Source organism: Mandrillus leucophaeus, unplaced genomic scaffold (assembly GCF_000951045.1).
Source record: "Mandrillus leucophaeus isolate KB7577 unplaced genomic scaffold, Mleu.le_1.0 Scaffold68, whole genome shotgun sequence".
NCBI lineage: Eukaryota > Metazoa > Chordata > Mammalia > Primates > Cercopithecidae > Mandrillus > Mandrillus leucophaeus.
In genome coordinates, this window is record NW_012107363.1 from 4,728,644 (window position 1) to 4,752,622 (window position 23,979).

At 42.6% G+C, this 23,979-nt stretch overlaps 1 protein-coding gene across 1 annotated transcript in view; it reads right to left on the reverse strand.

The window, feature by feature from the left end:
- HTT (huntingtin) overlaps positions 1-19,388 on the reverse strand; it is a 150,342-nt gene extending 130,954 nt beyond the window's left edge. The window contains exons 1-5 of the mRNA XM_012002185.1: positions 19,311-19,388; positions 8,634-8,754; positions 4,619-4,678; positions 3,070-3,149; positions 1,907-2,045 (exon numbers count right to left, since the gene is read on the reverse strand). Coding sequence (XP_011857575.1) covers positions 1,907-2,045; positions 3,070-3,149; positions 4,619-4,678; positions 8,634-8,717 — 363 coding nt within the window. The 5' untranslated portion in view covers positions 8,718-8,754; positions 19,311-19,388. The remainder of the gene's footprint in view (positions 1-1,906; positions 2,046-3,069; positions 3,150-4,618; positions 4,679-8,633; positions 8,755-19,310) is intronic.
- Positions 19,389-23,979: the final 4,591 nt, after the last annotated feature.

Sequence of the window (23,979 nt, forward strand, 5' to 3'; positions counted from 1 at the left end):
AGGAAAGGAAAGGAAAGGAAAGGAAAGGAAAGGAAAGGAAAGGAAAGGAAAGGAAAGGAAAGGAAAGGAAAGGAAAGGAAAGGAAAAGAAAAGAAAAAAAGAAAGAAAAAAAGAAAGAAATGTGGAAGTAAATATTGGAAGAAACACTAAGAGTTATGTTTGCCTCTGAGACACAAGGATTAAGAGAAAAAGTAGGAAGGGAACTATCTTTGTTTATAATCCTGTTGGTACTATTGAATTTCACTGATAATACCTTTTTTTGTTTTGTTTTGTTTTGAAGAAATGGCATCTTCTTTTGCCACCCATCCCAGAGTGTGGTGGCACAATCACAGCTCAGTATAGCCTCGAACTCCAACTCCTGGGCTCAAGCAATCCTCCTGCCTCAGTCTCCTGAGTAGCTAGGACCACAGGCACGTGCCATCATGCCCAGTCAACTTTTTTCATTTTTTAGCAATAGGGTCTCACCATGTTACTCAGGCTGGTCTCAAACTCCTGGCCTCCAGCAATCCTCCTACTTCAGCTTCCCATGTAGCTACAATTATAGGCACAAGCCACTGTACCAGGCTCTTGATAATAAATCTGAATAATCATAAATGAGCAGAGAGGTAGCAGAATAGATTTTTTTTACATACCTAAGGTTCAGGAAGGAAGTAATTAATGGACTCTATGTTCAACAAAGTGTTAGCATCATCATACTCAAATGGTGATCGAAATCATGAAAATGATGAGAACTGAGAGTACAAAAACACCATCTATCATCTGAGCTCTGACAGCCAGAGATATCACAGAGGGAACTGCCTTCATCAGAGCCCAGTGTACGGACGGGCAGACTGGCGCTGCGGAGCTCTCACAGCCTCTGACCACAAAGGAGACCTACTCCCACTCCAAAGAGATGGTAATAAAAATAACAGCAAGCAGCAGCTACCATTTACTGAGCATGATGAATTACCACACTAAATTCTTTAGATTCATGATCTCCCTTCGTCATTCCAAAACCCCATGACTAGTTTGAATATCTCCTTAGTATTAACAAGAAAACTTCAAAGCTCAGAGAAAAAAACATGAGAGAGGCTAACAGTTTATTCCAAGTCATTCAGCTAATAAGAGCAGTAGCAGCTAACATCTAAGCCCTTCCTGTGGGCGACTATGCTACACGCTAACACATATTCATTTATTTCACTCTCAGAATTGCCCGATATGGGTCCCATTAAGGCTTATTTTTCAGAATACGAAGGAAATAACTTAGAGCTGTTGGATAGTTTGCCTAGAGGAAAAGAATCAGTAAAGTGGACAGAATTCTAATCCAAGTCCATCTGATTCCACTCTACCCACTGTGTATCATCATCTTCCAAGAGGGCCACTTGGGCTCAAACCCAGGACTGACCCACCAAAAAGGAAGAGGCTAGGAATCCTGTAATCTGTAGAGCATGTGACAGGGTCAATATTTCTGGACATTATAAACAAACACTAAAGTGGGTTTGAAGGTGGGTTGTTGGAATGCACAACAGGGAGCCAACAGGCCCTGATAGCTGCAGGATGTTCAGACCCACAAGGCCTCGTCAGTGAGCTTTCTCCTACCTGCAGTCCTGGCACAGCCATCTTTCCACAGCTAGGTTAAACAGTCACTCTAGTACACTGAAAACCAATCTGCTCTGGAAATATGCCTTTTGAATTTGCATCTATAAACCATCTCCCAATTCAACTCTTCACCCCACAGTAAGAAATCAGAAGTGGAAAGAAGTCTTTAGGTGCCTCAAAAATAACACAAATGACGGTAGTCTAAATTATGACATACAACATACTCTAAGAAGCACTCCCACATGACTCCCTGCTCAGAAGTCGTAACCCTCCACAGACTCACTCACAGCGTCACTCACATGTTTGTGATCTGAGGCAATAATCGTACCTTAATTTCATTGTCATTTGCAAAATTGCCGAAAGAAGCCATAATTTTGGGAACAGCTGCAGCCAAGGTCTCCTGGACTGATTCCTCGGGTCTCTTGCTTGTTCGACTTAGGCACGGCAGAAGGTTCACCAGGTAAGGCCTGTGTATGCAAAAGAACGCAAGTCATTCCTCCAGCTCTCCTTCAGGAGAAATAGAAGCAATTCATTCCCTGTTAGGGAAAAGCCAGTTTCATATGCCAAACGGTCCCTAATGGGGATGGGCAAAGTTCAGCTGAAAGAACGGGAGAATGAAATGTGGATGAAGCTCAAGTGTCGGGAGACATCCTTCATTTCTCTTATGATCACAGAGGATCTAAAAGGCTGGGTTTAAAAATTATTTGCAGTAAATCGTAATACTTCTTAAAATACTCTTTTTTTTTTGCTTTTATTTTTTTATTTTTTTTTAATTTTTTTTTTTTTGAGACAGAGTCTCGCTCTGTCGCCCAGGCTGGAGTGCAGTGGCGCAATCTCGGCTCACTGCAAGCTCCGCCTCCCGGGTTCATGCCATTCTCCTGCCTCAGCTTCCCAAGTAGCTGGGACTACAGGCGCACGCCACCACGCCCGGCTAATTTTTTGTAATTTTAGTAGAGACGGGGTTTCACCAGTTAGCCAGGATGGTCTCCTGACCTCATGATCCACCCGCCTCGGCCTCCCAAAGTGCTGGGATTACAGACGTGAGCCACCGCGCCCGGCCACAACCATATTTTTAACTCATGTAATAGACAAATGGATATTTTGCTATAACTCCTATAGTCAGCAATAATGAAACTGGTACCTCAACCTTCAACAATTTGGCAAGAATCATTTAAGCAAGTACTATGTGCAGACACTGTTACTGCTGTTTAGGCTGCAACAGAGCATAAGACAGTAAGACCCCTGCTGTCCTGGGGCACACATCCCATAAGTCTCTTGGGGGAGGGTGGGATAGAAAATGAACAAGCACACAGACTGTACGTGACACTTTCTGACACGGATTAGTGCTGTGACGGAAACATAAACAGGGCAAGGTCGACTGCAATTTGGAAGGGGCAGAGCAGATTTCTGAAATGACACCTGAGCTGAGACATAAAGGATCAGTAGCAGCTGGCCTCCAACAAAAATCAACATCCAGAATGTACAACTTACCTGCATTTCTGAGGCCGAACCAGGTGAGCCAGCTCGGCAAACCTCCACAGGGCAGCACGCAAACTCCGAGGGGCACCATTCTGAGGGGGTGCAATGAGTGTCGCATTAAGAGTCACACACACTAGTCACCAAGAGGGTTGCATAGAAATGAAGCATTTTCTTTCATTGTTACTTTCTATTTTTAGAGAAAAGGCCATTTAAATGCATAAAACATCTGGTAACTACTTTAAGATCTAGCGGGCTTCAATTATAAAGACATAAAGTAAGTTACCATTTTTAATTCCCATCTCATCTAATAAAGAGTAACCTTTTGAAGAAAAGTAAAGCAATAGTCTAGCAAACAGCATTTCCTCCTAGCTGTTAATTATTGAATAAAGATGAAATTCCACACATGCTGCTCAATAGAGTGAAGTTTGTTCAGTGACGGAAGTAAGGGCCCAAAACCTGGTATTCAATAGCACAGAGGAGGGATTATAGACAATAAGATATAGTCAATAATTTTTTTTTTTTGAGACAGGGTCTCACTTGCTCGCCCAGGCTGAAGGGCAGTGGCACAATCTCAGCTCACTGTAGATTCAACCTTCCAGGCTCCATTTATCCTCCCACCTCCACCTCGCAAGTAACTGGGACTAGAGTTGTGCACCACCGCACCTAGCTCATTTCTGTACAGACAGCGTTTTGCCATGGTGCCCATGCTGGTCTCAAACTCCTGGTCTCAAGCAATCCACCTGCCTGAGCTTCCTGAAGTGCTGGGACTACAGGTATCAGCCACCACACCCGGACTGATTTTATTTCATTTTTATTTTTATTTTTTGAGACAAAGTCTCACTTTGTTGCCCAGGCTGGAGTGCAGTGGCGTGATCACTGCTCAATGCAACCTCCGCCACCCAGGTTCAAGTGATTCTCCCACCTCAGCCTCCCAAGTAGCTGGGATTACAGGTGCCCGCCACCACAACGGGCTAATTTTTGTATTTTTAGTAGAGACAGGGTTTCTCCACGTTGGCCAGGCTGGTCTCGAACTCCTGATCTCAGGTGATCGCCAACCTCAGCCTCCCAAAATGCTGGGATTACAGGCATGAGCCACCGGGCCCTGACTATTTTAGTTATTTTAAAATGTACAATCAGGCCCGGTGCAGTGGCTCACACCTGTAATCCCAGCACTTTGAGAGGCCGAGGCAGGCGGATCACCTGAGGTCAGGAGTTTGAGACCAGCCCAAAGTTTGCTTGAACCTGGAAGGCGGAGGCTGCAGTGAGCCAAGATCGTGCCACTGCACTCCAGCCTGGATGAAAAAGCAAGACTCTGTCTAAAAATTAAAATAAAATAAAATAAAATAAGTAAAAGAGTGTAACTGGATTGTTTGTAACACAAAGGATAAATGCTTGAGGGGATGGATAGCCAACTTTCCATGATGTGATTATGTATCATATACCTGTATCAAAATATCTCATATACCTCATAAATATACACACTTACATGTACCTACAAAATATGTGTACCTACAAAAATTTAAAATTTAAGATATTTCTAAAAAAGAAAAGCAGGGCTCACCTTTTTAATTTCTTTATAGAGCTCGAGCTGTAACCTTGGAAGATTAGAATCCATCAAAGCCTACAACAAAACACAAGAGATTTATTTATGGAAGACACAGCCCATCATCAGCTCTAAAACGAGCTAAAAGGAAACTAAGATTTCAATTTTGGGGCAAAGCAAAACATAACAGCAACAAAATTAAGAACATATTCATTACGAAAGAAAGAAGCAAATATATGCAGGAAGTTACTGAATAAACTAGATACAGGTCATTCACTTAAACAGAAAGATGGAAAGAAAAACAATTTAACTTTCACTATCATCAAATACTATATAACATCAAAATTAAAATGGGAGATGGTTCAAATATAATAAATCCTGGCTGGCGGGGTGGCTCATGCCTGTAATCCAAGCACTTTGGAAGGCTGAGGCGGGAAGATCACCTGAGGTTAGGAGTTTGAGACCAGCCTGATCAACATGGAAAAACGCCGTCTCTACTAAAAAATACAAAAATTATCGGGCGTGGTGGTGGGTGCCTGTAATCCCAGCTACTCAAGAGGCTGAGACAGGAGAACTGCTTGAACCCGGGAGGCGGAGGTTGCGGTGAGCCAAGATCACACCATTGCACTCCAGCCTGGGCAACAAGAGCAAAACTCCATCTCAAAAAAAAAAAAAAAATTATATGTATATAATTTTTATTTTTGTATATAAATCCTAAAGCCCCTGGAGTAAATCTTCAATCTTCACTAGCAGAACATTCTGTTGGATGACACAGGCTCAGATGGTGCCCTGGAATCTGCAGGGTCCCAGGCACTGTGGGTGTACTTAGAAAACCACAGACCCGCATTCTGGCCCAGAACACTCTCGAGGCCGAGTCCCGCATGCTTTCTGCAGGTGTGGCTCCTCCTCACTGTCAGGTATGCCCATGGTCCCCTGCCCCCCTGCCCCAGAGCCCACGGCCAGCGGGGGCCCCATGTTCCTCACAGCACATCTCTCAACCCTCCTTGCTCACTTGTGAGGCTAAACCAGAAATTACGCCCACATGGTCAACTTCAAGCCAGTAACGATGCTAACGGCACAAAGTCCACATTAGAGAAGGGTTTCTCAAGCCAGGGGACAGGACAGGGAAGACTCTGGGGCCCCACTCTCACCCATGGGAGCCTTCTCTTCCAAATGCTTGCCCACCCAAGAGGGAGGAAGCTGTGCCAAACATCAGTCGATGATCTCTTTGACCGTGGCATGGGCAGTCGATATAAATGGACTGAGGTGTATCTTAGTAAAACCTGTGGGTTAACCTACTGGGTCAGCAAGCTTGAAAATCAAAACCAGATCACGTTCTGGGAAATTCTGAGGGGTAATAACATCTCAGAAATGTTTAAATCCTGATCCTGTTGTTGAAGTTTGTACTGAAAGTCCTTAAATAAGCAAAGCGAATTGGACATTTATTTAAACATTACTTCTTAAATAAAACTAGAAGCCTTATCAAACCTTGATTTAGCTTTACAAATGTTTTGTAAACAAACACCAAGTTTATTTTATAAGAGAAAACTAAAACTCGGCCCCTCCTAAAAGCAGGGAATGGGCTCTCACAATCTACGCCAGTTGCTGGGTGATGGCGGCGTGCCGCTGGCCTCTTCTCTCTTGCCCCTGCTTCCGCAGACACACAGGTGGCTGCCTCTCCTCACAGCCCTGCCACCATCCTGGCTCGAGGCCCTGCACTCCTGCTGGGCCCACTCACTCCCACCTAGACTCCCTCCCACCTCTGTCCTCCTCTATCCCACGTCCTTACCAGGTCACTCTTTCTAAATGATACACTCCCCTGACCACATCAGAAGTCTTCAAGAGCCCCTAATTCTCCACCCAACAAGGTACAACCCCTTGACCTGACCCTCAGGGTGTCCCACTCTCTGGCAGCATAAGATGGGTTCCCCCTCCTCTCAGCCTCCACAGCTTCCTGGCACCCCTCGAACCAAGAGGCGGTGATGATTAAGAAGGTCTCCAATCTACCCTTTCACCTATTGGCTACTGTCTCCAGGAAGCCTTCCCTGCCTCCCTAGACAGAAATTACTTCAGCCTCCTGACGGTGGTGATTTGTCAGTGCCGCACAGAACGGAGACTTTATGCCACATATGAAGTTCTTGCTGGACATAGATGCTTCACCGCCTGAGACTAACCTACTTGAGGGAGGCGTGCTGCCAGACTATGTCAGATACCCAGTGCATTTCTCTACATTTTCTTGGGCTACGTAGAACCTGGTTCTCACCATACACACACAGCCACACTCATGAGAAGACAAAGTCTAGGACCTGAAGGCTAAGTGACCATGCCTGGGCTCCCTACACCTGGCCTGGGGTCACACGTGCTCTCCCACGCCTGCCCCTCCTCTGCCACAGTGAGAGCAAACCTAGCCAGATCCTGATCCCACTGCCAGCCCACTGGACCTGGCAACTGCATCATCTGAGGAAGCAGCAGTCTGAGAGCAGCCAAACCCTGCTGCACCAAACTTAAGCAGAAAGGAGAAATGGCTGGAAACAAAGAAGAGGAAATGGGAAAGAAGCAAGGAGACAACCAGGAAGAGCACCTGAGACCTAAAACCACAACCCAGGGCCATGGCCTACAGCCCTCAGACACACCAAGCCACTGTGTCCAGCAATCCCTAGAAAAAGATGAAGGAGGTTTTAAAAAGAACAATACTTACACGTTAAATGACCAATATTAGAAGAGTTTCTGGTCATATTGTTTTCTCTACCCTCTTAACGTCCCATTTGCCGTGAACCAAGGCAACCTGGGATAGTCCTCTTTTTAGATTTTCTGACTCTGAGGATCAAATATCAAGAACTGAAACATCAAGGGCCAGGCACAGTGGCTCACACCTGTGATCCCGGCACTTTGTGAAACCAAGGAGGGAGGATTACTTGAGCCCAGGTGTTCAAGACCAGCCTGGGCAACCTGGCGAGATCCCATATCTACAAATAATTTTTAAAATTAGCTGGGCATGGTGGTGCACGCCTGTGGTCCCAGCTACTCAAGAAGCCAGGCCAGGATGATAGCTTGAGCCCAGTAGCTCAAGGCTGCAGTGAGCCGTGATCAGCCACTGCACTCCAGCCTGGGTGACTGAGCAAGACCCTGTCTCATCCAAAAAAGACCGCTGTGGTCCTGCCAGTGGGAATAACAGAAGCAAGCAAGGATATTTAGGCCTGTGGAAAAGCAAGCTTAACTGGAAGCAGGCCCTAAATACGCTATGGGATGCCATCCACAGGCAAGTGGTGCCAACGACCAGCAGGCACGGAGAACAAGGTGAAACTGATACAGGTCACCGCATGAGTGAGATGCGAGCAAAGCAGGAATTGCAAGCAGAGAGAGAAGACAGTGACCACTCTAGGGACAAGAGAGGGAGCTAGAATCCCAAGACTCCAGAGAAGCCAGCGTCCTGCCCACAGAAAGCGTGATGAGCCAAACAACAAAGTGCTGGCCACAAAGGAAAGATTCCCTGGGCAAAAGGATAGCATGGAATCCATGTGATGGAAAAAGAGAAGCAGTGCCACACCCATCAATCTTGCTGCATAAGAGTGTAAGGATGTCATGATTAATAAGAATACTTCTTACCACTTTGAGGATCCGGTAGTGGCAATTAGTGCATTTAATCCTCACACAGACACACACTCATACGCATGCCACAAAAACTCTGAGCCCATTTTATAGTTAAGAAAACTGAGACTCATAGAAATGTGGGCATAGCTCTGGCTTCTCTGGTACCTGTAGTGACATTTTCCCAGGAGCATCCAGTGGCCACCATCGGTTCCCTTCATTGACCTAGGCACCATGCAGGCACAAAGGTCAACACAGTTCCTTCTGACCAGGCAGGTGTGGCAAGCAATGCGGGCAGATACCAGAGCACCTCCAAACCACACACCAGAAAGGAAAAAAATGCAGACATCCTCAGGGGCTCAAAACAGAAGAACACTCAACGATGGCTTCTTCTCTTAGCCTACAACAATGATATTTCTGAGAACCCCATCCACACGGCTCTTACTTTGATAACTTTGTTGAGGCATTCATCAGCCACCATTCTGACATCCGACTCTGCGTCATCACTGCACAGCAGAAAAAGTTCCATAGCGATGCCCAGAAGTTTCTGAAATTCTGGAGAATTTCTAAGCGAAAAAGAAGAGAAACCGTCAAGAGGAGCCTAAGGTGACATGACAATGAAATGTAATGAGGTATCCGGTGTCCTGCACGGAATTCTGGAACAGAAAAAGGACATTACATAGAAATTAAGAAAATCTGAATAAAGTCTGCACTTTAGTTAACAGCATATCGATATTGATTCATTAAACATGAAAATGTCTCACACTAAATTAAGATAGGTAACTGGATGTAGGGTATATGAAAACTCTCTACCCTAATTTTTTTCTATAAACCTAAAACTACTCCAAAATAAAGTTTATTTTTTAAAAAAGAAGAGATTGTACTTGTAAGGCAATTCTCATTTTTTCTTTTTAAATTTTTATTTGAAAACTTCAGATACTTCAATCCCAGAAAACCCGCTGCTTTCTGTCAAAAGTTTACTTTTACTCTTAACCTACGATATTCTTGGAACCTTGAAAATCAGTTCAGCAGTATATCTCTCTTGCCCCTTTTTAATTTCGCTTTCAGTCTGGGCCAAAGTATAACTGTATTTCACCCTAAGATGCCAGGTGATCATGGTCACATTGTGTTTTTGTTGTGCTAGATGAACTATCAAAGAGTCACAAAACCTGGAGTTTGTTTACTATTCGTAAACGATTTGTAAATGTTTAATTGAGAGAAGCTGTTCAGGCCATCATGCTCCAACTGTCTAAACAAAGCCAAGAGAGCTGAACAGATGAGCCACGTCCATGAAACTGACTTCACAGCATTCGGAAGCATCCAAACCAGCAACACAAGGATGTTCTTGAAGTAAGCCCAAGAATAGCAAATCCCAGTAATACGGGGGATGTGCTATTTTTGAAGCATCAAAATGAGATTGCTCTTTCATGATCTCAATCTAACTTACTCTGAAACCAAATCTCTTTTTCTCTTTATCTCTAGGTAAAAATTGCAAACAATGGTCGGAAGACAGCCATGAGCCTAAGAGGCACCAAAGGTCCACATCAGTAACGATCAACAGACTTACAAAAGCACAAAACAAAACGTGCCACTTAGCAGTATTTCAGACTTATCTATGTGGAATACAGCCCTGAATGACCAACGGAGGAAAGGTCTTTGAAATGCTAGATCATTCCAACACTGCGCTCCAAAGCAGTACTGTCAACAGAAACAGAATGTAAGCCACACTTTTCTATTTCCCAGCTGACACATCAAAAGTAAAAAGAAAACAGGCAAGATTTTCATAATATTTCATTTAACCCAATACACCCAAAGTATTATTTCAACATGTAATAATATGAAGAAATGATTAAGATACATAACATTTTTTACAGCACATCTCAATTCAGACACTAAATTTTCATCAGAAAACCTTTACCTGTGATTAGCCTTCATAAAATTCAGTTGAAAAAGTTCATATACCATTTCCAACCACACTTAAAAGTTTTCCAGTAACTAAATATTGACTTTTACATTTAAATTTAATAAAATAGATATAGGGCTAATCAGTTTATTTCTTCTTGAGAGAGCTTTAATAGTTTGTGTGTCTTTCAAGGAACTTATCCATTTCATCTATAAGTTATCAAATTTATTGGCATAAAGTTGTTCATAATATTCCCATATAGTCCTTTTTATTATTATTATTTTTTGAGACGGAGTCTCGCTCTGTCACCCAGGCTGGAGCGCAATGGCGCCATCTCAGCTCACTGCAACCTCTGCCTCTCAGGTTCAAGCAATTCTCCTGCCTCAGCCTCCCGAGTAGCTGAGACTACAGGCGCACGGCACCACGACCAGCTAATTTTTGTATTTTTAGTAGAGACGGAGTTTCACCATGTTGGGCAGGCTGGTCTCAAACTCCTGACCTCAGGTGATCTGTCCACCTCGGTCTCCCAAAGTGCTAGGATTACAGGCGTGAGCCACCGCACCTGCCTCATATAGCCCTTTTAATATCTATATAATCTATACTACTGTCGTCTCCCTCATTCCTGATATTGATAATTTGTGACTTCACTTTTTTTCCTATCACTCTCAGCAATTTATTGATGTTCTTGATGAACTAGCTTTTGGTTTTATTGGTTTTCTATGTATTTTTGTTTTCTATTTTACTGACTTCTGCTCTTATCTCTATGATGTCCATCCTTCTAGTAACTGTTTTTGTTTTTGAGACAGGGTCTCATTCTGTTGCCCAGGGTGGAGCGCAGTGGCACAATCACAGTTCACTGCAGCCTCAACCTCCCAGGCTCAAGCAATCCTCCCACCTTAGACTCCTGGTTAGCTGGGACTACAGGCACATGCCACCACACCTGGCTAATTTTCTGTGTTTTTTGTAGATATGGAGTCTCCCTATGCTGCCCAGGCTGGTCTTGAACTGCCAGTCTCAAACAATCCGCCTGCCTCGGCCTCCCAAAGTGGCAGAATTGCAGGCATGAGCCACTGTACCTGGCCCTTCTGGTAACTCTGGATTCCATTTGCTTGTCATTTTCAAGTTTCCCAAGGTAGAAGCTGAGGTCATTGATTTGAAATCTTTCTTTATTAAAACAGGCATTTAATGCTAGAAATTTCCCTTTACTATACTATAACAGCACCCCACCAGTATAGACATCTATTGTTTTCATATCAGTCAATCCAAAAGACTTTCAGTTTTCCCTTTTGACTTCACTTCTGACCCATGGGCCACTTAGAAATGAGTTTTTCCACATATCTGAGGCTTTTCCAGGTTATCTTCCTATAATATATTCCAACTTAATGATACTGAGGTAGGAAAACATACTCTGAATAATTTGAATGCGTTTAATTTAGAGATTTGTTTTATGGCCCAGCATCCGCTCGATCTTGGCAGACATTCTGTGAGCACTTGAGAGAGTGTCTCTTCTGCTGGTGCCGGGTGGAGTGTCCTGTAAATGCCAATCAGGTTGCATAGGGACAGTGTTGTTCAAGTGTTCTAGATCCAGATATTATGGCTACCTGTTCTACAAATCATTGAGAGAAGCTACTGAAATCTCTATCACTGTGGATTTGTCTGTGTCTACTCGTAGTTGTCAGGCTTTGCTTTGTGTATTTTAGCTCTGTAGTCAGGTGCATAAACATTTCAGCTTGTTATGCGGGGCTGATGAACGAATCCCCTCCATTATTATGAAATGACCATCTCATCCTAGGCAATAGCCTTTGCTCTGAAATCCACTTTGTCTGATATTAACAGAAGCAGTCTAGCTTGCATCTAATTCTTATAAGCACAGTGAACTTTCTGTTCTGTTACTTGTAGGCTATTTTTGCCTTTACATTTAGAATATGTTTCTTGCAGGCAGCAGCATATACTGGGTCTTACTTTTCCATTCAATCTGAAAAATCTCTTTTACATTTAATGTCCTTTTTGACATAACTAGGTTTAAATCTACCATCAAGCTCTTTCTTTCCTTTATTTGCCTCTTTCCCTATTTCTGGCTTCTTTGGGATTCACTATTTTTATGATTCTAATCTCCTTTTTTGGTTCATTAGCTATAACTCCTTGTTGTGCTTTTAGTTGTTGCTTAATTGTTTGTACTATGTACCTTTATCACAATCTATCTTAATGATATTATGCCATTTCACATGCAGCATAAATTAGTTTCCTGCAGCTGCTGTAACAAATTACCACAAATTGTGTGGCTTAAAACAAACAAACAAAAAATTTATTCTTTCACAGTTTCAGAGACCAGAGTCCAAAATTAGTATCACTGAGCTGAAATTAAGGAACTGGCAGCACCACGTTCCCTCTGGAGTAGGCTCTAAAGGAGAATTGCTCCTACCTCTTCCAGCTTTGGTGGCTACTGCATTCCTTGGTCTATAGCTTCATCACTCCAATTTTCAAGGCCAGCACCTTCAAATCTTTCTATTCTATCTTCACATGGCCTTCTCTGTGTATGTAAAATCTCCCTCTGCCTCCTTTGCATACACGTGATTGCATTTAGTGCCTACCCAAATCATCCAAGACAGCCCCCTCATCTCAAGATCCTGAATTTAATCACACCATGAAACCATTTTCCTTATAAAGTAATATTTACAGGTTCCAGGGATTAGGACTTGGTATCTTTTGGGAAAAGACGGGAACATTATTCTGTCCAGCACAAATACATGTCAATTTCTGCTCTTCCAGCCTTTATGCTATTGTCATACAATTCACTTCTACATGTTATAAACACTGAAATATATTATTTTTGTTGCAAACAATTAATTTAATCTCTTTTTAATATTAGGCGGGGTCAGAGTAACGAAACTTAGTCTGGGGCTAGGCAGGCAAACCCTTCCGAGTACTCTACCTGCTGCTCTATGAGAGCTGAGGTTTTCCACTCCGACTTGTGTGATTAGAAATTCTTCTCGGCCCTGTGTGAGTTTCAGCAATTGTTCCTCCTAATCCTTTTAAGTGGTTCTACCTGCAGCCCTGGGTCATTTCCTCACGAGCATGTGCTCATCATTACTCAGCTACACACATGAGAGGGTACTGAGAGGGTACCGTGCAGTGCTCCGGCGTTTCCTCTGCAGCTCTCTTCCCTGGTATTCTTCCATACGGGCTGTAGCCGCCTTGCATCTCTGGACTCCCAGCTCTGCCTCCTCAACCCAGCAAACCACTGGCTCAGCCTCAGTTTCCTCTCAGTTTTCCCTCTTGCCATGGCCAGGCAGCAATGTAAGGAAATTGTAGGGCTCTCCACATTAGTTTTCCTGTGATAACTACTCTTCTTTGCCTAATGCCCAATAACTTGAAAACCACTGTTAAATATATTTTATCCACTTTCAACTATTTCAAGGCAAGAAGATAAATGCTGTCCTTGTTATTCTATCTTAGCTAGAAGCAAAAATCTTTCATTATTTTTTAACTGAATTTTTTAACACATTGTTAATATATTTTCCAGTCACAAATATAAATATCTATTGATCAGAAGTGATGGCTCATGCCTGTAATCTCAGTGCTTTGGGAGGCCAAGGCGGGAGGATCGCTTGGGCCCAGGAATTCTAGACCAGCCTGGGCAACATAGCAAGATCCCATTTATAAAACATTTAAAACTTAGCCAGGTATAGCAGCACTGCCTAAAGTCCCCCAGGTACTCAAAAGGCTGAGGCAGAAGGATCACTTGCACCCAGGAGTTCAGGCTGCAGTGGGCTATGATTGTGCAACTGCATTCAGCCTGGGTGACAGAGTAAGACCCTGTCTCTAAAAAAAAATTTTTTTAATAAAAAGTAAACAAGAAAAAAAAGTCTATGAATGTTAACTAACACTCTCTTGTATAAATGTATCTGGCCAGGTGCAGTGGCTCACGCCTCTAATCCTGACACTTTGGGAGGCCGAGGGGGATGGATCACAAAGTCAGGAGTTCAAGACCAGTCTGGTCAACACAGTGAAGCCCCATCTCTACTAAAAATACAAAAAAGTAGCTGGGTGTGGAGGTGTGAGCCTGTATTTCAGACTACTCGGGAGGCTGAGGCAGGAGAATCATGTGAACCCAGGAGGCGGAGGTTGCAGTGAGCTGAGATCACACCATCGCACTCCAGCCCAGGCAACAGTGCAAGACTCTGTCTCAATAAATAAATAAATAAATGTATTTTAATTTTTCAATCCCCCTTTTAGTGGTAAGCTATTAAGGTTATTTTTAATTTTCTAATGGGATGAACAGCACTGCACCAATATCATTACACACTTTCCTAGGGTAAGCGCCCTAGGTCAGACACATAATAATCTAAAGCTTTATATTTTCCCAAATTGCCTTCTTAGAAGGTTGTATCACCTCTGACAAAAATCTGCATATTCTTAATGTTTGCCAACTTGACCCATAAAAAAGGTTCTTATTTTTGTTTTAGTCTCAGTCTACTGATTACTGGGGTCCTAATCAGCTTGAGTTGCTATAACAAAATACTACATATAGACTAGGTGTTTTAAACAACAGGCACTTACTCATCACAGTTCTGGAGGCTGGGAGTCGGAGAACAAGGTGCCAACGGGTTGACAGTCTTTTCTTAATGATTTATAATTGCTCTTTACACAGGCTAGTAACCTTTGATCTACATGCTGTCAATACTTTCCCCAAGTTCAATTTACTTTCAATTTTGTTGAAGGTGCATTTTGACATATTGAACTATATTCCAGTCAAAACAGTTTTTTCCTTTATAATGTTAGCCTTCCTCAAACTAAGATTACATTTTTTGAAGAAAGTATTTCATTTTTTCACATTTAGGTAATTAATCAGAATTTTATGCTTGTTTGCAATATGAGGTAGAGATATAATGTTGTCCCAAAGTCAGAGAAATGTATCATTTCCCTCATTTCCCTACTAATACAAATATGTTACACCCATCATAAATCCACACAGATACACACACTCTTCTTTCTGTTCTATACCTGTTCTAATGTCCAATCACTATTTTAAGGTCACATATATCAAGTCTCACTATATTAGCGTTGATTTCTTTTTTTCTTTTTTTTTTTTGAGACAGAATTTTGCTTGTCACCCAGGCTGGAGTGCAGTGGTGCCATCTTGGCTTACCACAACCTCCACCTCCTGGGTTCAAGCGATTCTCCTGCCTCAGCCTCCCAAGTAGCTGGGACTACAGGCATGCGCCACCACACCCAGCTAATTTTTGTATTTTTAGTAGAGACAGGGTTTCACCACATTGGTCAGGCTGGGCTCAAACTCCTGACCTCAGGTGATCCACCTGCCTTGGCCTCCAGAAGTGCTGGGATTACAGGCATGGGCCACCACACCGGGCCTAGTGATGATTTTAAGATATTCTTTGCAGTTATGTATTTATTCTTACAGTGAACAAGTTCAAAAATACCTCTACTAGAATTTTGATCAAGATTATTTTAAATTTCTGTGTTAATTTAGAGAAAAGTCAACTTAACGATATAAAATCTTCCTGTCTAGAAAGTGGTCACCTATATCTTTCAGAAACATTAACAGAAGTTTTTATAAAGTTTCTGCATATTTCTTATCAATTTCTTGGAATTCAATACTTCAGTGCTACTGTGAACTAGATCTTTAAACGTTACTGTTTTCTAGCTGATTTATGCTAATATATGGGAGATCGATGGATTTTTATATATTTATTTTTACCTAGCCACTTTATCAAAGTATATGGTATTAGTAAGAGGTTGCTCAAGTGAGCATTCCTGGGTATTCCCAAGAGAATACTTGTGAAAAATGTGTAGGCCCTACCTACTCAAACAGAATGCAGAAGTGTGTTTGGGAAAAAGGACAGTGAGGTACCTTCATTATTGTATTTTTAACAAATTTTCCAGATGATTTTGATGCTCATCCATACTTAGGAACCAGTAACTTAGACCTCTTTAGAGAGCTTAAAGCAGACTACATTTTCACAATATACATAAGGTTTTGGTTTTTTTGGGTTTTTTTGGGTTTTTTTTTTTGAGACAGAGTCTCACTCTGTCACCTAGGCTGGAGTGCAGTGGCGTGATCTCGGCTCACTGCAAGCTCTGCCTCCCGGGTTCACGCTATTCTCCTGCCTCAGCCTTCCGAGTAGCTGGGACTACAGGTGCCTGCCGCCACGCCCGGCTAATTTTTTGCATTTTTAGTAGAGACAGGGTTTCACCATGTTAGCCAGGATGGTCTCGATCTCCTGACCTCGTGATCCACCCGCCTCGGCCACCCAAAGTGCTGGGAATACAGGCGTGAGCCACCGCGCCCGGCCTACATGAGATTTTAAATGACTTCCTACATTGAAAACCTCAGAAGCTGCCATTTATATAACCTCATTGGAGACAAAAATCAGTCTAGCACAAAAGCTATAAAAAAGTTCCAAAGGTTTAATTATATTTTAGGGGAGTTAACAGGAAACAGCGATGATCAGTAAGTTTCCATAAAACATATTTATATAAAATATCACCTTTGGCTATATACCCTGAAATCCCTGCAAAGTACAGAGTGTATCCTATGAAACCATGGATAACCTCTCTGATCCCAAAAAATCCTTTTAACATGCTCTTCTGTAGAACAAGAAGCATAATGAACTCTCAGCATTACTCCATAAAAACAAGAGACAGACTAATGTGAAAACCATTAACAGTTATTATTTTGATTTAATATGGCAAATAGAACCACAAATCAATCTTAAGCTGTCTCAGCGTACTTTACTAATACGTGAATATGAGCCAACATTCCATGAATTCCATTTGAAAATTCTCAAAAGACAAAATGACAAGAATAAAGCCTGATGTACTCAGATTGGAAGAGATCTTCTTTCCTGGGTCAATAAGCTTTCAGAGAGAAATTATATTCTCTGAGACCTGGATAGTGGAAATCAGATGAACAATCACCAAATGTTTGCCAAACATTTAGAGTCATCATTTCACAAAAAAAGTGAAGATGGCTGGGCACAGTGTCTCACGCCTGTAATCCCAGCACTTTGGGAGGCCGAGGTGGGCGGATCACGAGGTCAGGAGATCGAGACCATCCTGGCTAACACAGTGAAACCCTGTCTCTACTAAAAATACAAAAATTTGGCCAGGTGTGGTGGCGGGCACCTGTAGTCCCAGCTACTTGGGAGGCTGAGGCAGGAGAATGGCGTGAACCCAGGAGGCAGAAACTGCAGTGAGCCGAGATGGCGCCACTGCACTCCAGCCTGGGCAACAGAGCGAGACTCCGTCTCAAAAAAACAAAAAAAGTAAAGATAACATATAGCTTTGGATGATGGGCATCGCAATGGGATGTGCTTCCCGTTCAAGTGGCTAATGAACACATCTATCGCAGTTACTTCTTCACAGTGTTTCACATGCATCGTCTGATCCCACAAGAACTGTGTAACGAGGGATTACATTTCAAACATGAGCCAGTAAGGCTCAAACACGTTAAAGCTTATCTAAAGTCACCCAGCTTACACAGGCAGCAGACGTAGAATCCAAACTTTTTTTTCCCTACTTTTATCATAGTGTTGTATTCTACAATAGCATGCTAACTTAGAATTTTTATATTTTTATTTTCAGGACACATGCTCATTTGTTATTTCATTTTCTTCCCACAATATTTCTACAAATTAGACAGAAACAGAACAGAATCATACACAGTATTTCACAAACAATAGAAATGAGTTAACCTCAAATGAAAAGGTTTTCTGAAATCACTTTGAAAGTATGTAATATAAATGCACAGAGGCATTAAAAATAAGCAGATCACCAAAAAAAAGACAAATTCTGTAGGATTCCACTTATATGAGGTCTCCAGAGCAGTTACACTTATACAGACAGAGAGTAGAAAGGGGCTATAGGAAAGGATGGATGATCGGGAGTTTAATGAAGACAGATGTTCCGTTTTGAGAGATGAAAAACTTATGAAGTAGATGGCAGTGACGGCTGTACAACATTACAAATATATATACCGAACTGTACACCTAAAAATGGTTAAGATAGTAAATGTTATATGTGTTTTACCACAATAAAAAGAAAACAGTGAAAAGCAATGGCCAAGAGGAAATTTTTAAAAAAAACAAATGAATCACCAGGTGCCATGGCTCACGCCTGTAATCCCAGCACTTTGAGAGGCTGAGGCGGGCGGATCACCTGAGGTTGGGAGTTTGAGATCAGCCTGACCAACATGGAGAAACCCTGTCTCTACTAAAAATACAAAATTAGCTGGGCGTGGTGGCACATGCCTGTAACCCCAGCTACTCAGGAGACTAAGGCAGGAGAATCGCTTGAACCCAGGAGGCGGAGGTTGCAGTGAGCCGAGATCGCACCATTGCACTCCAGCCTGGGCAACAAGAGTGAAACTCCGTCTCAAAAAAAACTAAAAAAAAGAATCACCACACATTTTTGTCAGTACTAAAATCAAGATTGTCTAAAAATTTTTTTCTGACTGACTATAAAGAGCTTTTTCTAGCTTCTACCAGGAGAATAACATGAATTATTTATTCCAAGGGAAAGTAAAGCAAGGTAACTATTTCACACACGCCCACCTGGGTAACAGAATTCAGATATCATAGGTGCATATGTCTCCTACTCAGCCATTGGGAAACAGGCCTAAACATATTTACCATCTACAGCTGCTAGGAACAACGGTCAGAAAGATAGCCAAAAGCAAAGCAGCTACAAAAGAAGGTGCTGCTAGTTCACCCCAGTGAGAAAGATCAAGCAAGGAAAGCTGACCTCCAGTCAATGCCCCATGACCCCACTAATCCCAAAGCACAGAGGAGCGGGCTCCAGCCACTGCTAGGAGCACCAGCACAACAGGACAGCAAACTGCAAAATGAGAGAGACAAGGTGGACCGCCTTGTGCTGTTTCCACTGTTACAACAAACGCAAAAATATCAAACCACACAGGATTTTAAAATAACTATAGTTGCTAAGGGTGTTAACTAAACATAAACATGTTGTTCAATTACCATAATGGTTTTAATTTTTGCATAAAAGATTACGAAAAGGAAACATTATTCATTTTAGTGTCTGGATATCCTTGTATATAGCCAGAAATATGGGGAAAGGGTCCTTCTTCAAGGATTTTTGAATCCATTTAAAATAACTGGGACACAGAATATTCTAGCCCATTAAGACTGAAAATATACAAAGTTCTTATTTTCTCTAGACAGTTCAAAGTGCAATTACCTGACAGACTGTGCCACTATGTTTTCACATATTGTCAGACAATGATTCACACGGTCTTTCTTGGTAGCTGAAAGTTCTTTCTTTCTAAAAATAAGAAAAAAGAAAAGGAAATGAATATGTGTTCAATTACCCACTCCACTTACTTCCACACCTCATTCATTCATTCAATGAGGGTTTCTCGACTACTACTAATAAACTGTTATACTCCATGCTGGGGGCAGAATGGGGATCTGGACAGGGAAGCACAGTGCATGAGTTCACCAATGGCTTTCAAGCTACACTGCTCACAGAAAAAACAGATGATGTTACTAAAGCAGTTCATTTCCCCCATTTTATTTCATTTTACTTATTTTTAGAGTCAGGATCTTGCTCTACTGCCCAGGCTAGAGTACAGTAGCACAATCATGGCTCACTTTAGCCTTAAACTCCTGAGCTGAAAGGATCCTCCCATCTCAGCCTCCTGAGTGGTGGGGACCACAGGCATGCACCACTGGGCCTGGCTAATTTTTTTTTAATGTTTTGTAGAGACAGGGCCTCACTATGTTGCCCAATTGCTCAACCTCCTGGCCTCAAGCGATCTTCCCATCTTGGCCCCCAAAGTGCTGGGATCATAGGTATGAGCCACCATGACTGGCCTCATTTCCCCCATTACAGAGAGAAGAAATTGAAGTGCCAACCATGACATGCCCAAGAACACACAGATTTGAAGTCATAGAGCCAGCATTTAAACCCAGGTCTTCTGGCTTTAAATCTCCTCTATATTTCACCAATACTCAGTTTCACGTTTGGATCATGTGTTAGCATCATTAAAGCCAAACTGCATCTTACAACCAATGGTATAGTTTGATTAGAAACTTTTTTTCTTTCACAGAAGATGATGGCAAAGATTACAAGAGATAGGAAATTCAATTCAAAGAAACACAATATAATATCTACTCTATATACCAGGCTGCCTTCAATTCTCAAAATCGGTTACTGACTGCAGTCAACATACCACACAGACCTCAGTAAAACATAAACAATGGCTAACCGCTTCTATGTCCCCAAATAGCTGGGAATAAGCCTCCTATTAAGACTTCTCAGCCAAGCAAAAGGAGATAAACAGCCTGGCAAAGATGATCAGGCTAAAGGTGCCTCCTTCCCACCCAAACCTATGGCTTCAGATGTCTTCACAACTGGCACTATCAAAATAAAGTAGAGAGGGGTGATGCAAAACACAGGACCAACTAGAAACAACTAAACTAAAAGACTACTAAGTTTTTGAGAAAATTATATTACCAAAGAAATAAAAAATCTAACTTAAAAACACCGCCTTGCTATCTCATTTTGTCCAATAAGCAACCTTGGAAGTTTAAGAAACTAAAACTAATTCCTTCCCCCATGGAATTTAGTTAGATGATAAACTGATAACTCAAACTGACTTGTTCTACATGAAAAGTAAGTGTGGTAATTAAGTGAAAAATAAACCACCTTGCTCTGAGCAAGAACTGGAAAAACAGGATAAGAACAGTCCTGGCTTCTCAACCACTTTTGGTAAATGCAGTCACTTTAACTTCACCTTAAAAATTAAAACAAACGGCCAGGTGTGGCTCACGCCTGTAATCCCAGCACTTTGGCAGGCTGGGGCGGCAGATATCTGAGGTCAGGAGTTTGAGACCAGCCCAGTCAACATGGTGAAATCCCGTCTCTACTAAAAATACAAAAAATAGCTGGGCGTGGGGGCTGGCGCCTGTTATCCCAGGCACTCGGGAGGCTGAGGCATAAGAATTGCTTGAACCCAGGAGGCGGAGGTTGCAGTGCACCAAGATTGCGCTACTGTACTCTAGCCTGGGGGACAGAACAAGACTCTGCCTCAAAAAAAAAAAAATTAAACAAATCTCAGTCAGCCTCCTCTAATTGTGAAATCAAGGCATCTGCACAGGCACACAAGTGTAAGGAGGGGCATGTAAACTCAAGGACACTACAGCATTCTATAATCACATTTTATAAATTATCAAAGAACTAATTCTAAAAATGGTTAATTTTATGGTATGTGAATTATAATTCTTTTTTTTTTTTTTAGATGGAGTCTTGCTCTGTCGCTCAGGCTGAAGTGCAGTGGCACAACCTCCACCTCCCGGGTTCAAGCGATTCTCCTGCCTCTGCCTCCTGAGTAGCTGGGATTACAGGTGCGCACCACCATGCCAGCTAATTTTTGTAGTTTTAGTAGAGATGGCATTTCACCGTGTTGGTCAGGCTGGTCTCGAACTCCTGACCTTGTGATCCGCCCTCCTCGGCCTCCCAAGCGTGAGCCACTGTGCCTGGCCTAATCTCATTTTTTTTAAAGAATCTACAAATCTTGTCAGATCTTTCTCCAAGAGATCCAGAATCTGACCACTTACCATCAGCACTGCTACCAGTCACAAGACACCAGCATGTCTAGCTTTGATTACTTCAGTAGCCTCCCAGCTGGATCAGGGCAGACTTTTTTGAATTGAAGTTTTTTTAAGATAATTATTGGTTCACGTGCAGTTGTAAGAAATAACAGAGATCTAGTGTGCCCTTTATCCAGTTTTCCCCAGTGGTAACACTTTGCAAAACTATTTAATATGGTACATTATCACAACCAGAATATTGACACTGATACAATCCAGTGATCTTACTTAGATTTTCAAGTTTTATTGTTGTTCATTTGCGTATTTAGTTCTATACAATTTCTTTTTTTTTTTTTCTTTGAGACAGTCACACTCTGTCGCCCAGGCTGGAGTGCAGTGGCCGGATCTCAGCTCACTGCAAGCTCTGCCTCCCGGGTTCACGCCACTCTCCTGCCTCAGCCTCCCAAGTAGCTGGGACTATAGGCGCCCACCACCACCACGCCCGGCTAATTTTGCTTTTGCATTTTTGGTAGAGACGGGGTTTCACCGTGTTAGCCAGGATGGTCTCGATCTCCTGACCTCATGATCTGCCTGCCTCAGCCTCCCAAAGTGCTGGGATTATAGGCGTGAGCCACCACGCCCGGCCAATATTTTGTATTTTTAGCAGAGACAGGGTTTCACCATGTTAGCCAGGATGGTCTCCATCTCCTGAACTCACGATCTGCCTGCCTCGTCCTCCCAAAGTGCTGGGATTACAGGAGTGCCCAGCCTTAGTTCTATAAAATTTCTATACACCACCACAGTCAAGACAAAGCATCTCTTTCCTTGGCCGAGTGCAGTGGCTCAACGTCTATAATCCCAACACTTTGGGAGGCTGAGGCCAGCAGATCACAGGAGGTCAGGAGCTCAAAACCAACCTGGCCATCATAATGAAACCCCATCTCTACAAAAAACACAAAAATCCTTGTAATCCCAGCACTCTGGGAGGCCAAGGTGGGCGGATCATGAGGTGAGGAGTTCAAGACCACCCTGGCCAACATGGTGAAACCCTGTCTCTACTAAAAATACAAAAATTAGCCGGGCATGGTGGCATGCACCTGTAGTCCCAGCTACTCAGGAGGCTGAGGCAGGAGAATCGCTTGAACCCCAGAGGCAGAGGCTGCAGTGAGCCGAGATCACACCACTGTACTCCAGTCTGGGATACAGAGTAAGACTCTGTCTCAAAAAAAATAAAATAAAATAAAATTAGCCAAGCATGGTGGTGTGCACCTGTAGTCCCAGCTACTCAGGAGGCTGAGGCAGGAGAATCGCTTGAACCCCAGAGGCAGAGGCTGCAGTGAGCCGAGATCACACCACTGTACTCCAGTCTGGGATACAGAGTAAGACTCTGTCTCAAAAAAAATAAAATAAAATAAAATTAGCCAAGCATGGTGGTGTGCACCTGTAGTCCCAGCTACTCAGAAGGCCGAGATGGGAGAATAGCTTGAACCCAGGAGGCAGAGATTGCAGTGAGCCAAGATCACGCCACTGCACTCCAGCCTGGGCAACAGAGCAAGACTCTGTCTGCAAAAAAAAAAAAAAAAAAAAAAGACAAAGCATTTCTGTTACAAGTATCCCCCTGTGTTGTCCTTTTATAACCACACTCACCTCCCTCTCTTTTCTCTCCTCTGCCACCCCTAACCTACTCTACAACCCCATCTCTAACCCCAGGCAACCACTAATCTATTCTCCATCCCTAAAACTGTGTCACTGCCAAAACGTTATATACATAGAATCATACAATATGTAACCTTTTGGGATTGGCTTTTTTCATTAGCATAACTTCACCTACACTGTTGCATGCTATCAGTAGATCATGCCTTTTTATTACTGAGTAGTTTAACCATTCACCTGTAGAAGGACATCTGAGCTGATTCCAGTTCTTAGATATTATGGGTAAAGCTGCTATGCACACTTGAGTATAGGTTTTTATGTGAACATGAAGGCTTCATTTCTCTAGGATTAATGCCCAGGATTGCAGGAGTTGCTGGGTTGTATACTAATTGTACGTTCAGTTTTATGAGAAACTGCCAAACTGTTTTCCAGAGTGGCCGTACTATATTATATTCCCACCAGCAATAAGTGACCTAGTTTTTCTAAATCCTCACCAGCATGTGGTGTTGTCAAAGTGATCTTTTCTTTTACATATACACATATATTTAGAGACAGGGTCTCACTCTCATGCCCAGGCTGTAGTGCAGTGGCACAATCATTGCTCGCTGCAGCCTCAAACTGCTGGACTCAAGCAACCCTCCAGCCTCCTCAGCCTCCGGGGT